Source organism: Thunnus albacares, chromosome 18, assembly GCF_914725855.1.
Source record: "Thunnus albacares chromosome 18, fThuAlb1.1, whole genome shotgun sequence".
NCBI lineage: Eukaryota > Metazoa > Chordata > Actinopteri > Scombriformes > Scombridae > Thunnus > Thunnus albacares.
Window position 1 is genome coordinate 95,001 of NC_058123.1, and position 24,106 is coordinate 119,106.

At 42.8% G+C, this 24,106-nt stretch overlaps 2 protein-coding genes across 2 annotated transcripts; one reads left to right on the top strand and one right to left on the bottom strand.

Moving 5' to 3' along the window:
* Nucleotides 1-5,782: 5,782 nt before the first annotated feature.
* On the top strand, nucleotides 5,783-6,994 carry ufc1 (ubiquitin-fold modifier conjugating enzyme 1). Its single transcript, XM_044333707.1, has one exon. The coding sequence runs from the start codon at nucleotides 5,899-5,901 to the stop codon at nucleotides 6,412-6,414; it is 516 nt and encodes a 171-aa protein (XP_044189642.1). The 5' UTR covers nucleotides 5,783-5,898; the 3' UTR covers nucleotides 6,415-6,994.
* A 302-nt stretch (nucleotides 6,995-7,296) lies between these two features.
* On the bottom strand, nucleotides 7,297-22,971 carry prpf4 (PRP4 pre-mRNA processing factor 4 homolog (yeast)). The gene is made up of 14 exons (XM_044332751.1): nucleotides 22,783-22,971; nucleotides 22,513-22,699; nucleotides 18,050-18,137; nucleotides 16,428-16,507; nucleotides 13,816-13,909; nucleotides 13,586-13,680; nucleotides 13,329-13,387; nucleotides 12,815-12,938; nucleotides 11,877-11,966; nucleotides 11,339-11,461; nucleotides 8,741-8,848; nucleotides 8,501-8,619; nucleotides 7,638-7,744; nucleotides 7,297-7,545 (listed from the first exon to the last, which is right to left on the bottom strand). Exons 1-14 carry the CDS (start codon nucleotides 22,952-22,954, stop codon nucleotides 7,459-7,461), a joined length of 1,533 nt encoding a protein of 510 aa, XP_044188686.1. The 5' UTR covers nucleotides 22,955-22,971; the 3' UTR covers nucleotides 7,297-7,458.
* Nucleotides 22,972-24,106: the final 1,135 nt, after the last annotated feature.

A 24,106-nucleotide genomic window follows, 5' to 3' on the forward strand; every position in this document is an offset into this window, starting at 1 on the left:
ATAGATAGATAGATAGATGATAGATAGATAGATGATAGATAGATGATAGATAGATAGATGATAGATAGATAGATAGATAGATGATAGATAGATAGATAGATAGATAGATAGATAGATGATAGATAGATAGATAGATGATAGATAGATAGATAGATAGATAGATGATAGATAGATAGATAGATAGATGATAGATAGATGATAGATAGATAGATAGATAGATAGATAGATGATAGATAGATAGATAGATAGATAGATGATAGATAGATAGAGAGATAGATAGATGATAGATAGATAGATAGATAGATGATAGATAGATAGATAGATAGATGATAGATAGATAGATAGATAGATAGATGATAGATAGATAGATAGATAGATGATAGATAGATAGATAGATAGATAGATAGATAGATAGATGATAGATAGATAGATAGATAGATAGATGATAGATAGATAGATAGATAGAGAGATAGATAGATGATAGATGATAGATAGATGATAGATAGATAGATAGATAGATAGATAGATAGATGATAGATAGATAGATAGATAGATAGATAGATAGATGATAGATAGATAGATAGATAGATAGATGATAGATAGATAGATAGATAGATGATAGATAGATAGATAGATAGATAGATAGATAGATAGATGATAGATAGATAGATAGATAGATAGATGATAGATAGATAGATAGATAGATGATAGATAGATAGATAGATAGATAGATAGATGATAGATAGATAGATAGATAGATAGATGATAGATAGATAGATAGATAGAGAGATAGATAGATGATAGATAGATGATAGATGATAGATAGATGATAGATAGATGATAGATGATAGATAGATGATAGATGATAGATAGATAGATAGATGATAGATAGATGATAGATGATAGATAGATGATAGATAGATGATAGATGATAGATAGATAGATAGATGATAGATAGATGATAGATGATAGATAGATAGATAGATGATAGATAGATGATAGATAGATGATAGATGATAGATAGATAGATAGATGATAGATAGATGATAGATGATAGATAGATGATAGATAGATAGATAGATAGATGATAGATAGATGATAGATGATAGATAGATAGATAGATAGATAGATAGATGATAGATAGATGATAGATGATAGATAGATAGATAGATGATAGATGATAGATAGATGATAGATGATAGATAGATAGATAGATGATAGATGATAGATAGATAGATAGATAGATAGATGATAGATGATAGATAGATGATAGATGATAGATAGATAGATAGATGATAGATAGATGATAGATGATAGATAGATAGATAGATGATAGATAGATAGATAGATGATAGATGATAGATAGATGATAGATGATAGATAGATAGATGATAGATAGATAGATAGATGATAGATGATAGATAGATGATAGATGATAGATAGATAGATGATAGATGATAGATAGATAGATAGATGATAGATAGATGATAGATGATAGATGATAGATAGATAGATGATAGATGATAGATAGATAGATAGATAGATAGATGATAGATAGATAGATGATAGATGATAGATAGATGATAGATAGATAGATGATAGATGATAGATAGATGATAGATAGATAGATGATAGATGATAGATGATAGATAGATGATAGATGATAGATAGATGATAGATAGATAGATGATAGATGATAGATAGATGATAGATAGATAGATGATAGATGATAGATGATAGATAGATGATAGATGATAGATAGATAGATGATAGATGATAGATAGATAGATAGATGATAGATAGATAGATAGATGATAGATGATAGATAGATAGATGATAGATGATAGATAGATAGATAGATAGATAGATGATAGATAGATGATAGATGATAGATAGATAGATGATAGATGATAGATAGATGATAGATAGATGATAGATGATAGATAGATAGATAGATAGATGATAGATAGATGATAGATAGATAGATAGATGATAGATAGATGATAGATGATAGATAGATAGATAGATAGATAGATAGATGATAGATAGATGATAGATGATAGATAGATAGATAGATGATAGATAGATAGATAGATAGATAGATAGATGATAGATAGATGATAGATGATAGATAGATGATAGATGATAGATAGATGATAGATAGATAGATAGATGATAGATGATAGATAGATGATAGATAGATAGATGATAGATGATAGATGATAGATAGATAGATAGATGATAGATAGATGATAGATGATAGATAGATGATAGATGATAGATAGATAGATAGATGATAGATAGATGATAGATAGATAGATGATAGATAGATGATAGATAGATAGATGATAGATAGATGATAGATAGATAGATGATAGATAGATGATAGATGATAGATAGATAGATAGATAGATAGATAGATAGATAGATAGATAGATGATAGATAGATAGATAGATAGATAGATGATAGATAGATGATAGATAGATAGATGATAGATAGATGATAGATAGATAGATAGATAGATAGATGATAGATAGATGATAGATGATAGATAGATGATAGATGATAGATAGATAGATAGATAGATAGATAGATGATAGATAGATAGATAGATAGATAGATAGATGATAGATAGATGATAGATAGATAGATGATAGATGATAGATAGATAGATAGATAGATGATAGATAGATGATAGATGATAGATAGATGATAGATGATAGATAGATAGATAGATAGATGATAGATAGATGATAGATAGATAGATAGATGATAGATAGATGATAGATAGATAGATAGATGATAGATAGATGATAGATAGATAGATAGATGATAGATAGATAGATAGATGATAGATAGATGATAGATAGATAGATAGATGATAGATAGATGATAGATAGATAGATAGATGATAGATAGATGATAGATGATAGATAGATGATAGATGATAGATAGATAGATAGATGATAGATAGATGATAGATGATAGATAGATAGATAGATAGATGATAGATAGATGATAGATGATAGATAGATAGATGATAGATAGATGATAGATGATAGATAGATGATAGATGATAGATAGATGATAGATAGATGATAGATGATAGATAGATGATAGATGATAGATAGATGATAGATAGATGATAGATGATAGATAGATAGATGATAGATGATAGATAGATGATAGATGATAGATGATAGATAGATAGATAGATAGATAGATAGATGATAGATAGATGATAGATGATAGATAGATGATAGATGATAGATAGATGATAGATGATAGATGATAGATAGATGATAGATGATAGATAGATAGATAGATAGATAGATGATAGATAGATGATAGATAGATGATAGATGATAGATGATAGATGATAGATAGATAGATAGATAGATGATAGATAGATGATAGATGATAGATAGATGATAGATGATAGATAGATGATAGATGATAGATGATAGATAGATAGATGATAGATAGATGATAGATGATAGATGATAGATAGATAGATAGATGATAGATAGATGATAGATGATAGATAGATGATAGATGATAGATAGATGATAGATAGATGATAGATAGATGATAGATGATAGATAGATAGATAGATAGATGATAGATAGATGATAGATGATAGATAGATAGATAGATAGATAGATAGATAGATAGATGATAGATGATAGATAGATAGATAGATAGATAGATGATAGATAGATAGATAGATAGATAGATAGATAGATAGATGATAGATAGATAGATAGATAGATGATAGATAGATGATAGATAGATAGATGATAGATAGATGATAGATAGATAGATGATAGATAGATAGATGATAGATAGATATATGATAGATAGATGATAGATAGATGATAGATAGATAGATGATAGATAGATGATAGATAGATAGATGATAGATAGATGATAGATAGATAGATAGATGATAGATAGATGATAGATGATAGATAGATAGATAGATAGATAGATGATAGATAGATGATAGATAGATAGATAGATGATAGATGATAGATAGATAGATAGATGATAGATGATAGATGATAGATAGATGATAGATGATAGATAGATAGATGATAGATAGATAGATAGATAGATGATAGATAGATGATAGATAGATAGATAGATGATAGATAGATGATAGATAGATAGATAGATAGATGATAGATAGATGATAGATAGATAGATAGATAGATGATAGATAGATGATAGATAGATGATAGATAGATAGATAGATAGATGATAGATAGATGATAGATAGATAGATAGATAGATAGATAGATAGATAGATAGCCTACACCCCCCCCCCCACCCCTCCCTCAAAATGGTACAACCTTCAAAGCCCTCGTCTGTTTGCTTCGGTTCGCTTGTAGCCGACTAGCTGCCTCTCGCCTGAAGTTTGCCTTATTAGCTGCTTTATCAAGCTGTTTTTAAATGAGACCATAAGCGGAGCGACTGTGGGGGCAGAGGGGGCGGCCCCCCCCCAGGGCCCACACTCAGTAGGGGCCCGCTGGGGACGTAGCGCTCGACCCCGCAGGTGCAGCAGGAATAGCAGAACTTAACTCTCTCAGCTTCTTCTATTCTTTCTCTATACTCCCCCCTCCCACCACAGTGTGGGTTGCAATGGCAGAGTGGCGCTGTCCGTATTTCTGCTCGTTAACTGCGGGAAGTGAAGATCGCAGAAGCAGCGATTCAAAGTTTATGACAAACTTTGCTGAAAACTTTATCCAAAATATGAGATATTCACGTCTTTTTATGTTCATGGTGAATGAAACTTGCCAGACAACGTTTCATCCTTCTGAGGCTCATTAAGAGCTGTTTGCGTTCGTGTGTGGATGAAGCCAAACTATCCAACCTCACTTTGCTGCGTGTTGAGCAGGACATAAACACTAATAAGGACTAAGTGGTTGGCAGGTTTGCCCCCATGAAGGAGAGGAGGAGGAAGTTTTAAAAGAGACCGTGAAATGTACAAAGTTTGTTACACTGTTCAGATTATTTTGTTCCATGGAGGATGGAGAAATACACAAATGGACTAACGATACACTAAACTACAGCAGTCTAAGCAGGGACAACAACTGGTGACTGAAACATCCATAATTAGTCTTTATTAACTTAAAAGTTGGTTATGAAGAAATCAGTCATAATGTTAGATTAATGTGTTTAACTCCATGTTTACTGCATCTCAGCACCTGTCTGTGTCACTGCCTGTGCTGTTGTAGACTGTCCTCTTTGTATTTGAATAGACCTTGTAGTGTTGCAGACCGCTGTCTATTTTATGTTCATGTTATTCCCGTGTTCAGCTCCCGTGAGCTGAACTGTTGGTCAGTCGGTGTATATATATATATATATATATATATATATATATATAACGGCGTCTCTACATATATATATATATGTATATATATATGTATATATATATATACATATATATATATATATATATGTATATATATATGTATATATATATGTATATATATATATACATATATATATATGTATATATATATGTATATATGTCTATATATGTATGTATATATACACACACACACACACATACATATATATATATATATGTTCTACTGTACATGTTCACCACATCACATATATATATATATATGAAATACTGATTGATGAGATGCAGAAATGAACCAGAATAACTGAAATGACGTCAACTGGTTAATAAAACGATCAGTTCTGTATTGATTATGTGTTGTAGGTGTAAACTTCCGCCAGCAGGCGGCGCCACTGAGAATCCTGTACAGGAAGTGTCTCGTGTTGACTCGGAGACCGGAAGTCCACGTCAGTGCCGGACCAGGACTGAAGACAGACCTGAACCAGCCCCGGTCCCGGACTGAACTTTACTGTTAAGACACAACATGGCGGACGAGAGCGCGCGCCGTGCCGTGTCGCAGATCCCGCTGCTGAAGACGCACGCGGGCCCGCGGGACCGCGCGCTGTGGCCACAGCGGCTGAAGGAGGAGTACCAGGCGCTGATCCGGTTCGTGGAGCAGAACAAGGCGGCGGACAACGACTGGTTCCGACTGGAGTCCAACCCGGACGGTACGCGCTGGACCGGCACGTGCTGGTTTATCCACGAGCTGCTGCGCTACGAGTTCCGGCTGGAGTTCGACATCCCGGTGACGTACCCGGATACGGCACCCGAGGTGGCGGTTCCGGAGCTGGACGGGAAGACCGCCAAGATGTACCGCGGCGGCCGCATCTGCCTGACCGAACACTTCGCGCCGCTCTGGGCGCGCAACGCGCCGCGCTTCGGCCTGGCGCACCTCATGGCGCTGGGACTCGGACCGTGGCTCGCCGTGGAGGTCCCGGACCTGATCAGCAAAGGGCTCGTGGTCCACCAGGAGCGGCAGCGCGAGGCGGCGGCGGAGTGACGTCACGGACCGAACAAACTGCTTAATGAATGAATGAATGAATTCGGGGGGGGGGCTGACTGCTAATCAATATATCATTCAGACTCTGCTCTCTGACCTGCAGCTCTGGCGGGAAACATTCAGTGAAATTATTGATGGGAACAATGATGATTGATTGATTGATTGATGAGATTCTATTTGAATTATAATAATTTCAGCAGACAAAACGTTTTGTGGTTTGATGTGAAATAAACAGTAAATGTGGAGCTTTAACCGCTCAGATTCTTATTTCATCAAATACAAAATAACTAAAGAATTTAATGTTTTTATTTACATGATAAAATATTCTGAGCAGAGATTTGATGTGAAGAAGCAACAGAAGCATTAAAATAAAGCTTCTCGCCGTCCGTACAGGTGAGACACGAGTTCAAACGAACCGACGTTATGACGTCACTGATCGATCGATCTGTTTCCTGTGATGGAAGTTGACTTCAGCCGGTTGTTTACTTGTTGCTGTTTGTTTATTAAAGTCTGTGATACAGATGTTGTTTAACTGTAACGTCTCAGTGTTAATAAATTACCTCACTAGTATTTACATCAATCATAGAAGTGAATATTGATTATTGTTCATCTAATTACCTTTAATGTGATTTTATTGACTCTCAGGTCTGCTGAGGTTTCACCATTAAAGGTGAGAAACACTATTAAACAGGAAACAGTCCTTAATGAGAGAAAGTCTCTAAACAACCCTTAAAAAAAATCCATAACTGATCAAATAATGTTTAAAAACCCAAAGTGTCACATGATGTGATATAAATATATAAAATGTGTCACATGATGTAATATAAATATATAAAATGTGTCACATGATGTAATATAAATATATAAAATAAACACAATTCCAACATCTCAACTTTATTTTATTAAAAAACAAAAAACAATATTTCAATTTATTTCTTTTTCAGAAAACTGAGAAAATTTGCTCTGGTGACATCACCGGTGACATCACTGGTGACATCACCGGTGACATCACTGGTGACATCACCGGTGACATCACTGGTGACATCACTCAGACAGCCAGAGTTTGAAGGTTCGGTCGTAGGAGCAGGTGGCGATCAGTTTGCCGTCAGGTGACACGTCAACGCCCATCACCTGAAAATAACAACAGTTGTGACGTTCGTGAACCTGCGATGTTTCCACCAATCAGCAGCAACCTTTGAACGGACCAATCACAGCACACGTACCTTTCCCTCGTGTCCGGCGAGCGTCTTGAGCGGCGTCCAGCCCGGGTGACTCCAAACCTTCGCCGTGTTGTCATACGCTCCGGTCAGCAGGAAGTGACCGTCTGTGGCTACACGCACAAACAGGAAGTGATGTCAGAGACACAAAGAAGGAAGCGTCATTACGTCATAATAACTGAAACCTGAGCTGCATGAAGAAGTAAAACCAACAAGTCGACATCGTCTGATGAACAAACACGTCAGAGGAAACTGACTGATGTGTTCAGTCGATTATTTGTATCTAAAGATGATTTTTGACACTTTACAGTCAAATTAAAATGCAAATAAAGTGAAACTTTACTGAGTTTAGGATCAATAAATATGAACCAAATCTGTATTCTGCTTTACGATGATCGTCAGGTTTAATAACGTTACGGTGACATCACGTATTCACATGAAACCTCCTCTGATTATTAACTCTGCAGGCTGTAAAGCAACAAACACATTTCATCACTATCACAAACTTCTAACAACAAACTTGATCATCAGAAAATAATAAATAATAATTATGAATGAAACAATCTGTGCTGTGATAAAACAGCTGGACTGTAATCACATGTGGCCGCCTGCTCGCCGTTACATAACGAGTTAATTTAATTAGAATATGATCACAGTTCAGCCTGTTACTAACGTCAGACACCTGCATGAATCTTACATAACATTAAAACAACTTGCACAGAAATAAATGAATTAACAGACAAATCAAAGGAAATCAGATAAATAACAACAGAGGAGCGAAGCCTCCGTCACAGACTGGAACTTGTTCACAGTTTAAATAAAGTTTAAACAGTTTTATGTTGAGTTAATGAGTTTCAATAAAGTTTTACGTTGGAATCGGACAGCTGACAGCAGGTTCTGGTGGGCGGGGACTGTGTACAGACACTTCCTGTTCCTCAGCTCCCAGACCTTACAGGTGTTATCACCACTTCCTGTTGCCAGGTGATACCTGAGAACAAAACACAACCAGGTGAGATATGAGTGTTCTCTCTGCTGTGATTGGCTGTGTGTTCCCTGTGCTCTCCTGTGATTGGCTGTGTGTTCCCTGTGCTCTCCTGTGATTGGCTGACCCGTTGGGGGAGAAGTGCAGGCTGTAGATCTCCTTCAGATGTCCTTCCAGGAAAACGACACAGCGTCCCGTTCGAAGGTCCCACACCCGCCCAAAAGCATCCAGCCCTCTGATTGGACGAAACCCAGGGGCGGGGCCACACAGGGAGACAGTCAGATGATTGGTCCACAGCCAGAGGGAGGGGCCAGAGAGAGAGGATCAATAAGTTAATTAGTTTGATTAAAATGGAATAAAATTAGATCGTAAACAATTAAAATGCCGTACATGCAGTACAGCGTGTACTAGTTACCCGCTACGTTATGCAGTACAGCGTGTACTAGTTACCCGCTACGTTATGCAGTACAGCGTGTACTAGTTACCCGCTACGTTATGCAGTACAGCGTGTACTAGTTACCCGCTACGTTATGCAGTACAGCGTGTACTTGTTACCCTCTACGTTATGCAGTACAGCGTGTACTAGTTACCCGCTACGTTATGCAGTACAGCGTGTACTTGTTACCCTCTACGTTATGCAGTACAGCGTGTACTTGTTACCCTCTACGTTATGCAGTACAGCGTGTACTAGTTACCCGCTACGTTATGCAGTACAGCGTGTACTAGTTACCCGCTACGTTATGCAGTACAGCGTGTACTAGTTACCCGCTACGTTATGCAGTACAGCGTGTACTAGTTACCCGCTACGTTATGCAGTACAGCGTGTACTTGTTACCCGCTACGTTATGCAGTACAGCGTGTACTAGTTACCCGCTACGTTATGCAGTACAGCGTGTACTTGTTACCCGCTACGTTATGCAGTACAGCGTGTACTTGTTACCCGCTACGTTATGCAGTACAGCGTGTACTAGTTACCCGCTACGTTATGCAGTACAGCGTGTACTTGTTACCCTCTACGTTATGCAGTACAGCGTGTACTAGTTACCCGCTACGTTATGCAGTACAGCGTGTACTTGTTACCCGCTGCGTTATGCAGTACAGCGTGTACTTGTTACCCGCTACGTTATGCAGTACAGCGTGTACTAGTTACCCGCTACGTTATGCAGTACAGCGTGTACTAGCTACCCGCTACGTTATGCAGTACAGCGTGTACTTGTTACCCGCTACGTTATGCAGTACAGCGTGTACTTGTTACCCGCTACGTTATGCAGTACAGCGTGTACTTGTTACCCGCTACGTTATGCAGTACAGCGTGTACTAGTTACCCGCTACGTTATGCAGTACAGCGTGTACTTGTTACCCGCTACGTTATGCAGTACAGCGTGTACTAGTTACCCGCTACGTTATGCAGTACAGCGTGTACTAGTTACCCTCTACGTTATGCAGTACAGCGTGTACTAGTTACCCGCTACGTTATGCAGTACAGCGTGTACTTGTTACCCGCTGCGTTATGCAGTACAGCGTGTATTTGTTACCCGCTACGTTATGCAGTACAGCGTGTACTTGTTACCCGCTACGTTATGCAGTACAGCGTGTATTTGTTACCCGCTACGTTATGCAGTACAGCGTGTATTTGTTACCCGCTGCGTTATGCAGTACAGCGTGTACTTGTTACCCGCTGCGTTATGCAGTACAGCGTGTATTTGTTACCCGCTACGTTATGCAGTACAGCGTGTATTTGTTACCCGCTACGTTATGCAGTACAGCGTGTATTTGTTACCCGCTACGTTATGCAGTACAGCGTGTACTTGTTACCCGCTGCGTTATGCAGTACAGCGTGTATTTGTTACCCGCTACGTTATGCAGTACAGCGTGTACTTGTTACCCGCTACGTTCTGCAGTACAGCGTGTATTTGTTACCCGCTACGTTATGCAGTACAGCGTGTACTAGTTACCCGCTACGTTATGCAGTACAGCGTGTACTTGTTACCCGCTACGTTATGCAGTACAGCGTGTACTAGTTACCCGCTACGTTATGCAGTACAGCGTGTACTTGTTACCCGCTACGTTATGCAGTACAGCGTGTACTTGTTACCCTCTACGTTATGCAGTACAGCGTGTATTTGTTACCCGCTACGTTATGCAGTACAGCGTGTATTTGTTACCCGCTACGTTATGCAGTACAGCGTGTACTAGTTACCCTCTACGTTATGCAGTACAGCGTGTACTAGTTACCCGCTACGTTATGCAGTACAGCGTGTACTAGTTACCCGCTACGTTATGCAGTACAGCGTGTACTAGTTACCCGCTACGTTATGCAGTACAGCGTGTACTAGTTACCCGCTACGTTATGCAGTACAGCGTGTACTTGTTACCCGCTACGTTATGCAGTACAGCGTGTACTTGTTACCCGCTACGTTATGCAGTACAGCGTGTACTAGTTACCCTCTACGTTATGCAGTACAGCGTGTACTTGTTACCCTCTACGTTATGCAGTACAGCGTGTACTAGTTACCCTCTACGTTATGCAGTACAGCGTGTACTAGTTACCCTCTACGTTATGCAGTACAGCGTGTACTAGTTACCCTCTACGTTATGCAGTACAGCGTGTACTTGTTACCCGCTACGTTATGCAGTACAGCGTGTATTTGTTACCCGGTACGTTATGCAGTACAGCGTGTACTTGTTACCCGCTACGTTATGCAGTACAGCGTGTATTTGTTACCCGGTAGCAGCCAGTGAGCCGTCAGGATGGAAGTGCAGGTCGTGGACTCCTTTACTGTGACCTTCCTGATGGAGGATTTCCTCCTGAACCTCCAGATCCCACAGACGCCATGAGTTATCATAACTGTAAACAAACAAACACCATGAGTTATCATAACTGTAAACAAACAAACAAACACCATGAGTTATCATAACTGTAAACAAACAGACACCATGAGTTATCATAACTGTAAACAAACAAACACCATGAGTTATCATAACTGTAAACAAACAAACAAACACCATGAGTTATCATAACTGTAAACAAACAGACACCATGAGTTATCATAACTGTAAACAAACAAACACCATGAGTTATCATAACTGTAAACAAACAAACAAACACCATGAGTTATCATAACTGTAAACAAACAGACACCATGAGTTATCATAACTGTAAACAAACAAACAAACACCATGAGTTATCATAACTGTAAACAAACAGACACCATGAGTTATCATAACTGTAAACAAACAGACGTGTGTGTTGTTGTTGTTACCAGGTCGTTCCCAGGAATCTTCCTGACGGATGCCACGACACTCGAGACACTCGCTCACTGTGACCCTCGATGTCCGCCACTGGCTCATCGCTACGGCAACCACAGAGACAGACAGAGTGAATGGACAATGTCTCCTTCCTCCTCCCTCCCTCCGTCTCCATCCCTCCCTCCGTCTCCTCCCTCCCTCCCTCCGTCTCCTCGTCTCGTCTCCTCCCTCTGTCTCCATCCCTCTCTCCCTCCGTCTCCTCCCTCTGTCTCCATCCCTCTCTCCCTCCGTCTCCTCCCTCCGTCTCCTCCCTCCCTCCCTCCGTCTCCATCCCTCTCTCCCTCCGTCTCCTCCCTCCGTCTCCATCCCTCTCTCCCTCCGTCTCCTCCCTCCGTCTCCTCCCTCCGTCTCTTCCCTCCGTCTCCTCCCTCCGTCTCCTCCCTCCCTCCCTCCGTCTCCATCCCTCTCTCCCTCCGTCTCCTCCCTCCGTCTCCTCCCTCCCTCCGTCTCCATCCCTCTCTCCCTCCGTCTCCTCCCTCCCTCCCTCCGTCTCCTCGTCTCCTCCCTCCGTCTCCTCCCTCCCTCCCTCCGTCTCCATCCCTCTCTCCCTCCGTCTCCTCCCTCCCTCCCTCCGTCTCCTCCCTCCGTCTCCTCCCTCCCTCCCTCCGTCTCCATCCCTCTCTCCCTCCGTCTCCTCCCTCCCTCCCTCCGTCTCCTCCCTCCGTCTCCTCCCTCCGTCTCCTCCCTCCCTCCGTCTCCATCCCTCTCTCCCTCCGTCTCCTCGTCTCCTCCTTCCGTCTCCTCCCTCCCTCCCTCCGTCTCCTCCCTCCCTCCCTCCGTCTCCTCGTCTCGTCTCCTCCCTCCATCCCTCCGTCTCCTCCCTCCCTCCCTCCGTCTCCTCCCTCCCTCCCTCCGTCTCCTCCCTCCCTCCCTCCGTCTCCTCGCCTCCTACCTGTCGAGGTTCCACAGCTTCACTGATCCGTCTGCAGCACACGAGGCCAAGTTGACATCTGATTGGTCGAGAGAGACTCCGGCCTGCGGACGGAAGACGACCGCGCCCACGTTGGTGTTGTGTCCTTCAGCCAATCAGAGAGGAGGGACGGAGAGGGGGCGGAGTCAGAGTTACTTTTCACATGAAATGAGAATCCTGTAGGTCGTTTAATAAAATATACATTGCTACAGGAGATTAAAGTGAAAAATCTGCACGTAAGAATGTTTAAAATATAAAACCTACATGTTAATAATTCAAGGTACCATCATTAGAACACATAATAATAATAATAATAATAATAATAATAGTAATAATATACGTAGTAAATATAGTAATATTTAGATAGTAAACACCTGTGTATGTGTGTGTATGTATTTATTTATATATAAATAAACGATACATATCAAAACAAATATTTTCCCGATAAAAGAATGAAAACATTTATTTAGTGATTAACATATGAAGCTCCGCCCACCTCTCAGTGTGCGAATCAGGTTGCAGTCGGGGACGGACCACAGCTTACAAAGACCGCTCCTGGGGGATTAGCATGTTAGCATGTCAGCATTAGCTTCAGCATACCAGCAACATGTGTATTTCAACATGCTAAATGCTAACAGTAATCCAAGCATTCCTGTGCCTGCTAATGCTAATATGTGTTACAATGCTAGCTGACAAGACAGTTATGCTAACTCCCTATGTGGTAATAGTGATAAAGGGGGTGGGGCTTGTTACCAGGAGGCAGTGGCTAGCATTTTGGAGTTGGGGCTGAAGTGGCAGAAGCTGATTGGTCGATCATCACCAATCTGACTGCAGAAGTTGTTCAGATTCTGAAGAAGAGAGAAGAACAAGAAGGAAGAAAGGAAACAGAAGGAGAGGGAGGAAGAGGAGGAGGAGAAAAGTTTGTTAATAATAAAAGAATAAATAATATTCTTCATGTGTTCATTAATAACTCGTCTCCTCACTCTCAGGCTCTTGTGCAGCTCCTGTTGCCGGATCGTCCTGGTTGCCTCGGTAACATCCTTCTGAGCGCGTGCAGCCTCCAGACGCCTCATTGCCCTGATGGACCAATCACAGGAGTTGTGGAGTCACAGCCAATCACATTTCATTTCACTTTGTTACAATGTTACAATCTCTCTGGCTGTCTGAGTCACCTCCTCCTTCACTCGTTCACCCCCTCCTTCACTCGTTCACCCCCTCCATCACTCGTTCACCTCCTCCTTCACTCGTTCACCTCCTCCTTCACTCGTTCACCCCCTCCTTCACTCGTTCACCCCCTCCTTCACTCGTTCACCCCCTCCTTCACTCGTTCACCCCCTCCTTCACCCCCTCCTTCACTCGTTCACCTCCTCCTTCACTCGTTCACCCACTCCTTCACTGGTTCACCCCCCTCCTTCACTCGTTCACCCCCTCCTTCACCCCCTCCTTCACTCGTTCACCCCCCTCCTTCACTGGTTCACCCACTCCTTCACTCGTTCACCCCCTCCTTCACTCGTTCACCCCCTCCTTCACTGGTTCACCCACTCCTTCACTCGTTCACCCCCTCCTTCACTCGTTCACCCCCTCCTTCACTCGTTCACCTCCTCCTTCACTGGTTCACCCACTCCTTCACTGGTTCACCCCCCTCCTTCACTGGTTCACCCACTCCTTCACTCGTTCACCCCCTCCTTCACTGGTTCACCCCCTCCTTCACTCGTTCACCCCCTCCTTCACTCGTTCACCCACTCCTTCACTCGTTCACCTCCTCCTTCACTCGTTCACCCACTCCCTCACTCGTTCACCTCCTCCTTCACTCGTTCACCTCCTCCTTCACTCGTTCACCCCCTCCTTCACTGGTTCACCCCCTCCTTCACTCGTTCACCCCCTCCTTCACTCGTTCACCCCCTCCTTCACTCGTTCACCTCCTCCTTCACTCGTTCACCTCCTCCTTCACTCGTTCACCCACTCCCTCACTGGTTCACCCACTCCTTCACTCGTTCACCCCCTCCTTCACTGGTTCACCCCCTCCTTCACCCCCTCCTTCACTCGTTCACCCACTCCTTCACTCGTTCACCTCCTCCTTCACTCGTTCACCCCCTCCCTCACTGGTTCACCCACTCCTTCACTTGTTCACCCCCTCCTTCACTGGTTCACCCACTCCTTCACTGGTTCACCCACTCCTTCACTCGTTCACCCCCTCCTTCACTCGTTCACCCCCTCCTTCACTCGTTCACCCTCTCCTTCACTCGTTCACACACTTCTTCACTCGTTTACTTTCCTTCACTCGTTCACCCCCTCCTTCACCCCCTCCTTCACTCGTTCACCTCCTCCTTCACTCGTTCACCCACTCCTTCACTGGTTCACCCCCTCCTTCACTCGTTCACCCCCTCCTTCACTCGTTCACCCCCTCCTTCACCCCCTCCTTCACTCGTTCACCTCCTCCTTCACCCCCTCCTTCACTCGTTCACCTCCTCCTTCACTCGTTCACCCACTCCTTCACTGGTTCACCCCCTCCTTCACTGGTTCACCCCCTCCTTCACTCGTTCACCTCCTCCTTCACTCGTTCACCCCCTCCTTCACTCGTTCACCCACTCCTTCACTCGTTCACCCCCTCCTTCACTCGTTCACCTCCTCCTTCACTCGTTCACCCCCTCCTTCACTGGTTCACCCACTCCTTCACTCGTTCACCCCCTCCTTCACTCGTTCACCTCCTCCTTCACTGGTTCACCCACTCCTTCACTTGTTCACCCCCTCCTTCACTGGTTCACCCCCTCCTTCACTGGTTCACCCACTCCTTCACTCGTTCACCCCCCTCCTTCACTCGTTCACCCCCCTCCTTCACTCGTTCACCTCCTCCTTCACTCGTTCACCCTCTCCTTCACTCGTTCACACACTTCTTCACTCGTTTACTTTCCTTCACTCGTTCACACTATCCATCATTTGTTCACAATCTCGTTCACTTGTTCACACTCTTTCACAATCTCGTTCACACTCTCCTTCACTCGTTCACACTCGTTCACTCATTCACACACTCTTTTGCTCATCCCTATATGACACTCATTAATTTTCACATGTATAAACATGGAGCAATGCATTGTGGGAGACAGTATGGACACATTTACACCCTCAGAATAATGAAACGGCGGCGGGTAAATATGGCGCTACATAGGAAACGTGCTGAGTCTGAAATCACTCCCTTGTTCACTCGTTCACTGCTCCTCGTATAAACAGACATTTAATACTTTACTCAGAAGTGAACAGAAAAATATTAACTCATCGTTGTTATTTTGTGTCGTCACCATCAGCTGTAGAGTCACATGACGGTAGTTTTCACATCTTTAAAATGTGGAGCATTGCATTGTGGGATTGTTAGCAGAAAGTAGCATGTCATGGACACTATATAGTGGATATATTTCCAGACACTTAAATAAATGGTGGAGATGAATGTAGTGCACTATATAGTAAACAGGAAGTGATTTCAGACACAGTCTGTCTCTTATTCAAAAACTTTATTAACACCACATTCAGACACAGTGTGGCCTGTGTTTCTATGGTACTGTCTTCTGCTGACTGATTGGTCAGTTTGTGACTGACTCACCGGGGCAGAGAGTATTTGGCCAACCAGAGCCGAGCGTCTTTCAGGGAGGCGGAACCTTCATGGTACCACGTCTGCTGACACTGTGATTGGTCAGAAACATGTTTAACTATCAGTGACAAGATCTTCATACAGTAACCCTGACAGATGAAGACTGTATGACACATATGTTACATATTGCATTTTCTCTAATTATTGCCGGGGCCTTTATTGGAAGCAGGCTTATATTAGAGAGAGGCCTTTATTGGAAGCAGGCTTATATTAGAGAGAGGCCTTTATTGGAAGCAGGCTTATATTAGAGAGAGGCCTTTATTCCTAATTCCCTCAGTTTGATAAGTATATTTGCTCATATTTTAGTACAAAGCCTCCCTGTTTTCTGATCTGCTTCCATTTGCTCTGTTAAATGTTTGTTACTGCATTATGCTATTAATAAAATTAAAATCCTTAATTTCCGAACTTTTATTATGAAACATTGCACACACATTTCAATATGACTTGTGTGAAGTATGACCGGTCACGTACTGGAGGGGAAATATGGCCAGTGTCAGTTAAAACCTAAACAAATCTGAGGTAACGTTAAGCTGGATATAAACATTAATAGCCAGTTAACAGCACAGTCAAATATCAAATATCAATCAACTGTCTCTCCAGCTCCAAGCTAACTTTCTTCCTCCCACCTCCAGCTAGCCGTGCTCTCTTCTTGTCAGCTAACAGCAGCTCACGCTTCTGATTTTCCCAGAATGTGATACTTTTTGGGTCAGTGTCAAAATGTCTTGCAGCTTTCGCTCCTTAATTTTCCTCCGCAAATTGCAAAACTTTCTCTTTGAATTTGATGTCAAACTTCCGTCTGGTTGGTGCCATGTTCGCTCTCTACAGTGTTGTGGCATTGGTGTTATGGAAAATCTAGTCACTGACACTTGCACAGGTCCTATATGGTACTTCAGCTATAGCTACCGCCATCTTGTGGCACTTGTACATTACTTCAAACCACAGTCATATTATAACAGGCACCAAGAGGAGCGGGGTGGACATTTCATTTGGTAGTGTTAAAAGTAAAGTTAGGCTTTGTGGTCAGAGAGGGGGCTAGAGAGTGAATGAAGAGCTGGAGCTGGTAAGAAAGCAATGAATCAGATCAATAAAAAAAATATCAAATTGTTTCACAGCAGTTACTTTCTAGAGCTTAAATAAACACACCCACACCCCCGAACACTACCGTACAACCCTGCAGCTGTGCGCAGCAACACCTGATTTGGTCTGAATACGGCCTCAATCCATCCTGGTTTTCCCTCCCCGGCCTGTATTTGGGTCCTTTATTTGTTTGTGTCGGCCATTATTGGAGACCTGACTTTTAATTGATTACTATTAGAAAAAATACGGTACATGTGTAACTCTGTTAGTCACACTTCCTGCTCAATGTTGAAAACGCCACAAAAAGCCCAAACTCAACGTCCACTTACTGGATTTTTTTCTGGAGCTTTCAGCTTCAGAATTTAGTTGTTACATTTTTAGCTCAATTTAATTTTATATTTGATCAATTCAGTATTTTGTTCCTTCAGTGTGTGTGTGTGTGTGTGTGTGTGTGTGTGTGTGTGCGTGTGTGTGTGCGCGTATATATGTGTGTTCACCTCCTCCTGGGATCTCTTGGCTTTCTCTTCTTCTTTCCTGGACTTCTTCAGAGCATCTGGACCGACTACAGACAGAACGCTGCGCAGTCTGAAACACCAAGAATAAACATTCTGTTTCATTGAGGCTTCAGGAGGGGCCCCCAGTACCAAGCTCCTCACCATGGGGCCCCCAGTACCAAGCTCCTCACTATGGGCCCCCAGTACCAAGCTCCTCACCATGGGGCCCCCAGTACCAAGCTCCTCACTATGGGCCCCCAGTACCAAGCTCCTCACCATGGGGCCCCCAGTACCAAGCTCCTCACCATGGGGCCCCCAGTACCAAGCTCCTCACCATGGGGCCCCAGTACCAAGCTCCTCACCATGGGGCCCCCAGTACCAAGCTCCTCACTATGGGCCCCCAGTACCAAGCTCCTCACTATGGGCCCCCAGTACCAAGCTCCTCACCATGGGGCCCCCAGTACCAAGCTCCTCACCATGGGGCCACCAGTACCAAGCTCCTCACTATGGGCCCCCAGTACCAAGCTCCTCACCATGGGGCCCCCAGTACCAAGCTCCTCACCATGGGGCCCCCAGTACCAAGCTCCACACCATGGGCCCCCAGTACCAAGCTCCACACCATGGGCCCCCAGTACCAAGCTCTGCATTCTTCATTGATTATTCTACAATAATTAATATCTCTATAGCTCCACAGTCTGAGCTGGTCATCTAATGAAAATGTGCACTTATTGTTCACTTATTGATCACTTATGCTCAGAGCAGTCAGACCACCTAATTCCAAGGGTTAATGGTCATAGTACCCTATTATCCCACTAGAACACTGCGCTCCCAGTATGCAGGTTACTGGTGGTTCCTACAGTCTCCAGCAATAGGTTACAGTTACAGGGATTATAGGGTTAACATTAACAGCAACTCTACACTAGCAATAACTCTACACTAACAGCAACTCTACACTAACAGCAACTCTACACTAGCAATAACTCTACACTAACAGCAACTCTACACTAACAGCAACTCTACACTAACAGCAACTCTACACTAGCAATAACTCTACACTAACAGCAACTCTACACTAACAGCAACTCTACACTAGCAATAACTCTACACTAACAGCAACTCTACACTAACAGCAACTCTACACTAACAGTAACTCTACACTAACAGCAACTCTACACTAGCAATAACTCTACAGTAACAGCAACTCTACAGTAACAGCAACTCTACACTAACAGCAACTCTACAGTAACAGCAACTCTACAGTAACAGCAACTCTACACTAACAGCAACTCTACACTAGCAATAACTCTACAGTAACAGCAACTCTACAGTAACAGCAACTCTACACTAACAGTAACTCTACAGTAACAGTAACTCTACAGTAACAGCAACTCTACACTAGCAATAACTCTACAGTAACAGCAACTCTACACTCGCAATAACTCTACAGTAACAGCAACTCTACAGTAACAGCAACTCTACACTAACAGCAACTCTACACTAGCAATAACTCTACACTAACAGCAACTCTACACTAACAGCAACTCTACACTAACAGTAACTCTACACTAACAGCAACTCTACACTAACAATAACTCTACAGTAACAGCAACTCTACAGTAACAGCAACTCTACACTAGCAATAACTCTACATTAACAGCAACTCTACAGTAACAGCAATTCTACACTAACAGCAACTCTACACTAGCAATAACTCTACACTAACAGCAACTCTACACTAACAGCAACTCTACACTAACAGCAACTCTACACTAACAGCAACTCTACACTAACAGCAACTCTAATTATCCTTCAGCTATCAGTCACATCCCTTGTGGAAACATCTTCCAGACATCGTCTCTAGTAGTTAAAACTTTCTGTGTTTAGTGAATCTGAGCAGCTTCTTATATTATTAACTGTATCAATGAGTCAATACAAACAAACACTGTTGATTTCATCCTGTTAAGCCGACATGCAAATTTTATGTTCAGTGAGTTTCTGTCAGTCAGCTGGTGCAGCAGTTTGTCCTCTCAGCTCTGCAGGAGGATTAGAGTTAGGGCTTTTGAGTTAGAAGTTTAGGGTTGCAAGTTTAGGGTTAGGGGGTTCAGGGTTGTGGGTTTAGGATTAGGGTGTTTAGGGTTAGGGGGTTTACGGTTAGGGGGTTTAGAGTTGTGGGTTTAGGGTTAAGGATTTAGGGTTAGGGGGGTTTAGAGTTAGGGGGTTTAGGCTTGTGGGTTTACGGTTAGGGGGTTTAGGGTTAGGGGTTTAGAGTTAGGGGTTTAGAGTTAGGGGTTTAGAGTTAGGGGGGTTTAGGATTAGGAGGTTTAGGATTAGGGGGTTTAGGGTTAAGGGATAGGGGGTTTAGGGTTAGGGGGGTTTAGGATTAGGGGGTTTAGGGTTAAGGGTTAGGGGGTTTAGGGTTAAGGGGGTTTAGGATTAGGGGGTTTATGGTCAGGGGGTTTAGGGTTAAGGGGGTTTAGGGTTAGGGGGTTTAGGGTTAAGGGGGTTTAGGGTTAGGGGGTTTAGGGTTAAGGGTTAGAGGGTTTAGGGTTAGGGGGTTTAGGATTAGGGGGTTTAGGGTTAGGCCAAGTTTGTTTACACACACAAGCAATGTGAGTCTGGCTTTGGGTTAGGTTTAGGGGGTTTAGGGTTAAGGGGGTTTAGGGTTAAGGGTTAGAGGGTTTAGGATTAGGGGGTTTAGGGTTAGGGGGTTTAGGGTTAAGGGGGTTTAGGGTTAAGGGGGTTTAGGGTTAGGGGGTTTAGGATTAGGGGGTTTAGGGTTAGGGGGTTTAGGGTTAAGGGGGTTTAGGGTTAAGGGGGTTTAGGGTTAGGGGGTTTAGGGTTAGGGGGGTTTAGGATTAGGGGGTTTAGGGTTAGGGGGGTTTAGGATTAGGGGGTTTAGGATTAGGGGGTTTAGAGTTAGGGGGTTTAGGGTTTAGGGTTAGGGGGTTTAGAGTTAGGGGGTTTAGGGTTAGGGGGTTTAGGGTTAGGGGGTTTAGAGTTAGGGGGTTTAGGGTTAGGGGGTTTAGAGTTAGGGGGGTTTAGGGTTAGGGGGTTTAGGGTTAGGGGGTTTAGAGTTAGGGGGTTTAGGGTTAGGGGGGTTTAGGGTTAGGGGGGTTTAGGATTAGGGGGTTTAGGATTAGGGGGTTTAGGGTTAGGGGGGTTTAGGATTAGGGGGTTTAGGGTTAGGGGGGTTTAGGATTAGGGGGTTTAGGGTTAGGGGGGTTTAGGATTAGGGGGTTTAGGATTAGGGGGTTTAGAGTTAGGGGGTTTAGAGTTAGGGGGTTTAGGGTTTAGGGTTAGGGGGTTTAGGGTTAGGGGGGTTTAGGGTTAGGGGGTTTAGGGTTAGGGGGTTTAGGGATAGGGGGTTTAGGGTTTAGGATTAGGGGGTTTAGGATTAGGGGGTTTAGGGTTAGGGGGTTTAGGGTTAGGGGGTTTAGGGTTTAGGATTAGGGGGTTTAGGGTTAGGGGGTTTAGGGTTAGGGGGGTTTAGGATTAGGGGGTTTAGGGTTAGGGGGTTTAGGGTTAGGGGGTTTAGGGTTTAGGATTAGGGGGTTTAGGATTAGGGGGTTTAGGGTTAGGGGATTTAGGGTTAGGGGGTTTAGGATTAGGGGGTTTAGGGTTAGGGGGTTTAGGGTTTAGGGTTAGGGGGTTTAGGGTTAGGGGGTTTAGGATTAGGGGGTTTAGGGTTAGGGGGTTTAGGGTTAGGGGGTTTAGGGATAGGGGGTTTAGGGTTTAGGATTAGGGGGTTTAGGATTAGGGGGTTTAGGGTTAGGGGATTTAGGGTTTAGGATTAGGGGGTTTAGGGATAGGGGGTTTAGGGTTTAGGATTAGGGGGTTTAGGGATAGGGGGTTTAGGGTTTAGGATTAGGGGGTTTAGGGTTAGGGGGTTTAGGGTTAGGGGGTTTAGGGTTAGGGGGTTTAGGGTTAGGGGGTTTAGGATTAGGGGGTTTAGGGTTAGGGGGTTTAGGGTTAGGGGGTTTAGGGTTAGGCCAAGTTTGTTTACACACACAAGCAATGTGAGTCTGGTTTAGAAGCTCTGAGTGCAACAACAGTAAACAGGAAACAAATAGTGTAAAGAAGTGAAGAGTGATGAGATATATATAGATGTATATAACCAGTGGGTTTATATACAGGACACAATGAAACGTGTAATAATGTGTGTGAGGCTAACGTTAGCTTAGCGCGTCGCTAACCTTTATTCATCATTTACTTGTTTTCAACTAAATGAATCTTTCTGTTCTGATGTTTAATCAGAACTACGAGCTAAAGCTGAGCGACGCTGGTTTCAACGCTGGTCTGTGATCCAGCGATCCCATTGGCTTGTGAGTGTGACAGTCGGTGAAGAACAACATCTGATTGGATGCAGCCCCCCCCCCCCCCCCCCCGCTTTAATCTCTGTTTATTGAGGTTAAATTACTGTCAGCGATTGTTTTTCTGTTTAAATAAAGATTTAATTTTTTACCCACCTCTCTCGGCGGTCAGCTGGCCCCTCTCCGAACAATGTGATTGGCTCTCCGAGCGCTCGGAGGCCGGCTTTCACCTCGGCATCGTCAGTGGAGACGGTGATCTGTCGAGCTCGCCGCCGCCGCTCGAACTCAGCGAGTGCTTCCTGCTGACGCTCGCTGACGCGCTCCTCCATCTCCAGAGTCTCTCCTGCACGGCATCATGGGACACGCAGTCCAATCAGCACATTACACGTGTTCATATAAACATGCAAATTAGAACACGCGACCCACCTGACGAGATGTTGATGTTTCCCGCCTCGATCCCCGCCTTCACCGCATCACTTCCAGTTGGGCCGCCGCTCGTGGTTGCAGCACTCAGACGCTCGCGCTCCTTCTCCTCCAGGCTGCCGTAGAAAACACGACGAGTCTTTGCCGCCGGAGCGGCATCTTCCTCGTCTGACATGCTGCCACAGGTTACCTTCTTCTTCTACTGCAGCTGCTGCTGTCTTCTTCTTCTTCTACTGCGGCTGCTGCTGTCTTCTTCTTCTTTACCTGTTTCTGTTGCAGGTCGTCTCTTCTTCTACTGCTGCTGTGGAAACATCATTAACACTCAAACATTTGTGATGTTTTTAAAATAATAAAAATAAAAAAAATACAATAAAAATAAATGTTCCTTAATTTTAAAAAAGATTTTAAAAACTAAAAGTTTAAGAAAGAAAATGAGTAATTATAATAAGATAATTATGTTTTTAAATTTAAGAGGTTTATTTATATATATATACAAAAATGCATTACATAAATACACAAAGATAATCAATAAAAATAAAATAAAATGAACTTTCAGATAAAATGAAAATAAAATAATAATAATAATAATATAGTAAATATTGAAGCAGCCCAACATGACATTTGAAATAAACTTATATTTTGTACTAAAATATTAAATATTAGAGAGAAATATGTTGAAACAATCATCAGTGAACATGTGACTGAACGTTATAATATCAGCTGATCAGACGTTATGTTTACATGTTGTAAATTAACTCCATCCCGTCTCCTGACTCCTCTTTCTACCTCCAGAGGTGACAGTGAGTCAGTGACGCGTCCCGTCTGCCGTCAGTCCAACATGAGAAGAAGAAGCAGCGCTGCCTGAGACGCCGGCAGCAACATGGCGGCTGAAAGCTGCTGTAACGTCGCTGTACGACTGTTAATACGTCACTTTATTGTGTTTTAATGTGTTTTCTGGGGCCAGTTTCAGAACAGCTGATCAATCAGTTCAATCAACTCTGATAATGTTCAGTCTGAGTTAAGCTCGTGTGTGATGAATAAAAAAAGCCATCAATCGATAGAACGAGTCACCATGGCAACAGGTAAATAAAAGACAGAGCCTCCATTTGAATCCAGTGGATGTAGAGATATGGATGCACATTTATTATTAAAGATAAACGGGAAAAATGTCAATAAGTTAACACAATAAAGTTTTATTCAGTGTCGTCCATTAATTGATCATTTATCAGACTTACATTAGCTTAATGATGATAAAGTGGAATCTGACTGTGTATCAGGCTGCAGCTGCATTTTAAATATATTTGTTCAGTTTTAATCTGACGGACGA

Excerpts from the sequence above, each read along its gene's own strand:
- ufc1 (XM_044333707.1), top strand. The coding sequence starts at position 5,899 with ATGGCGGACGAGAGCGCGCGCCGTGCCGTGTCGCAGATCCCGCTGCTG.
- prpf4 (XM_044332751.1), bottom strand. The coding sequence starts at position 22,954 with ATGTCAGACGAGGAAGATGCCGCTCCGGCGGCAAAGACTCGTCGTGTT. Across the intron at positions 18,138-22,512 it reads CCAGCTGACCGCCGAGAGAG|ACTGCGCAGCGTTCTGTCTG; the intron begins GTGGGTAAAAAA and ends TTGGTGTTTCAG. Across the intron at positions 13,388-13,585 it reads ATGCTAGCCACTGCCTCCTG|GAGCGGTCTTTGTAAGCTGT; the intron begins GTAACAAGCCCC and ends CTAATCCCCCAG.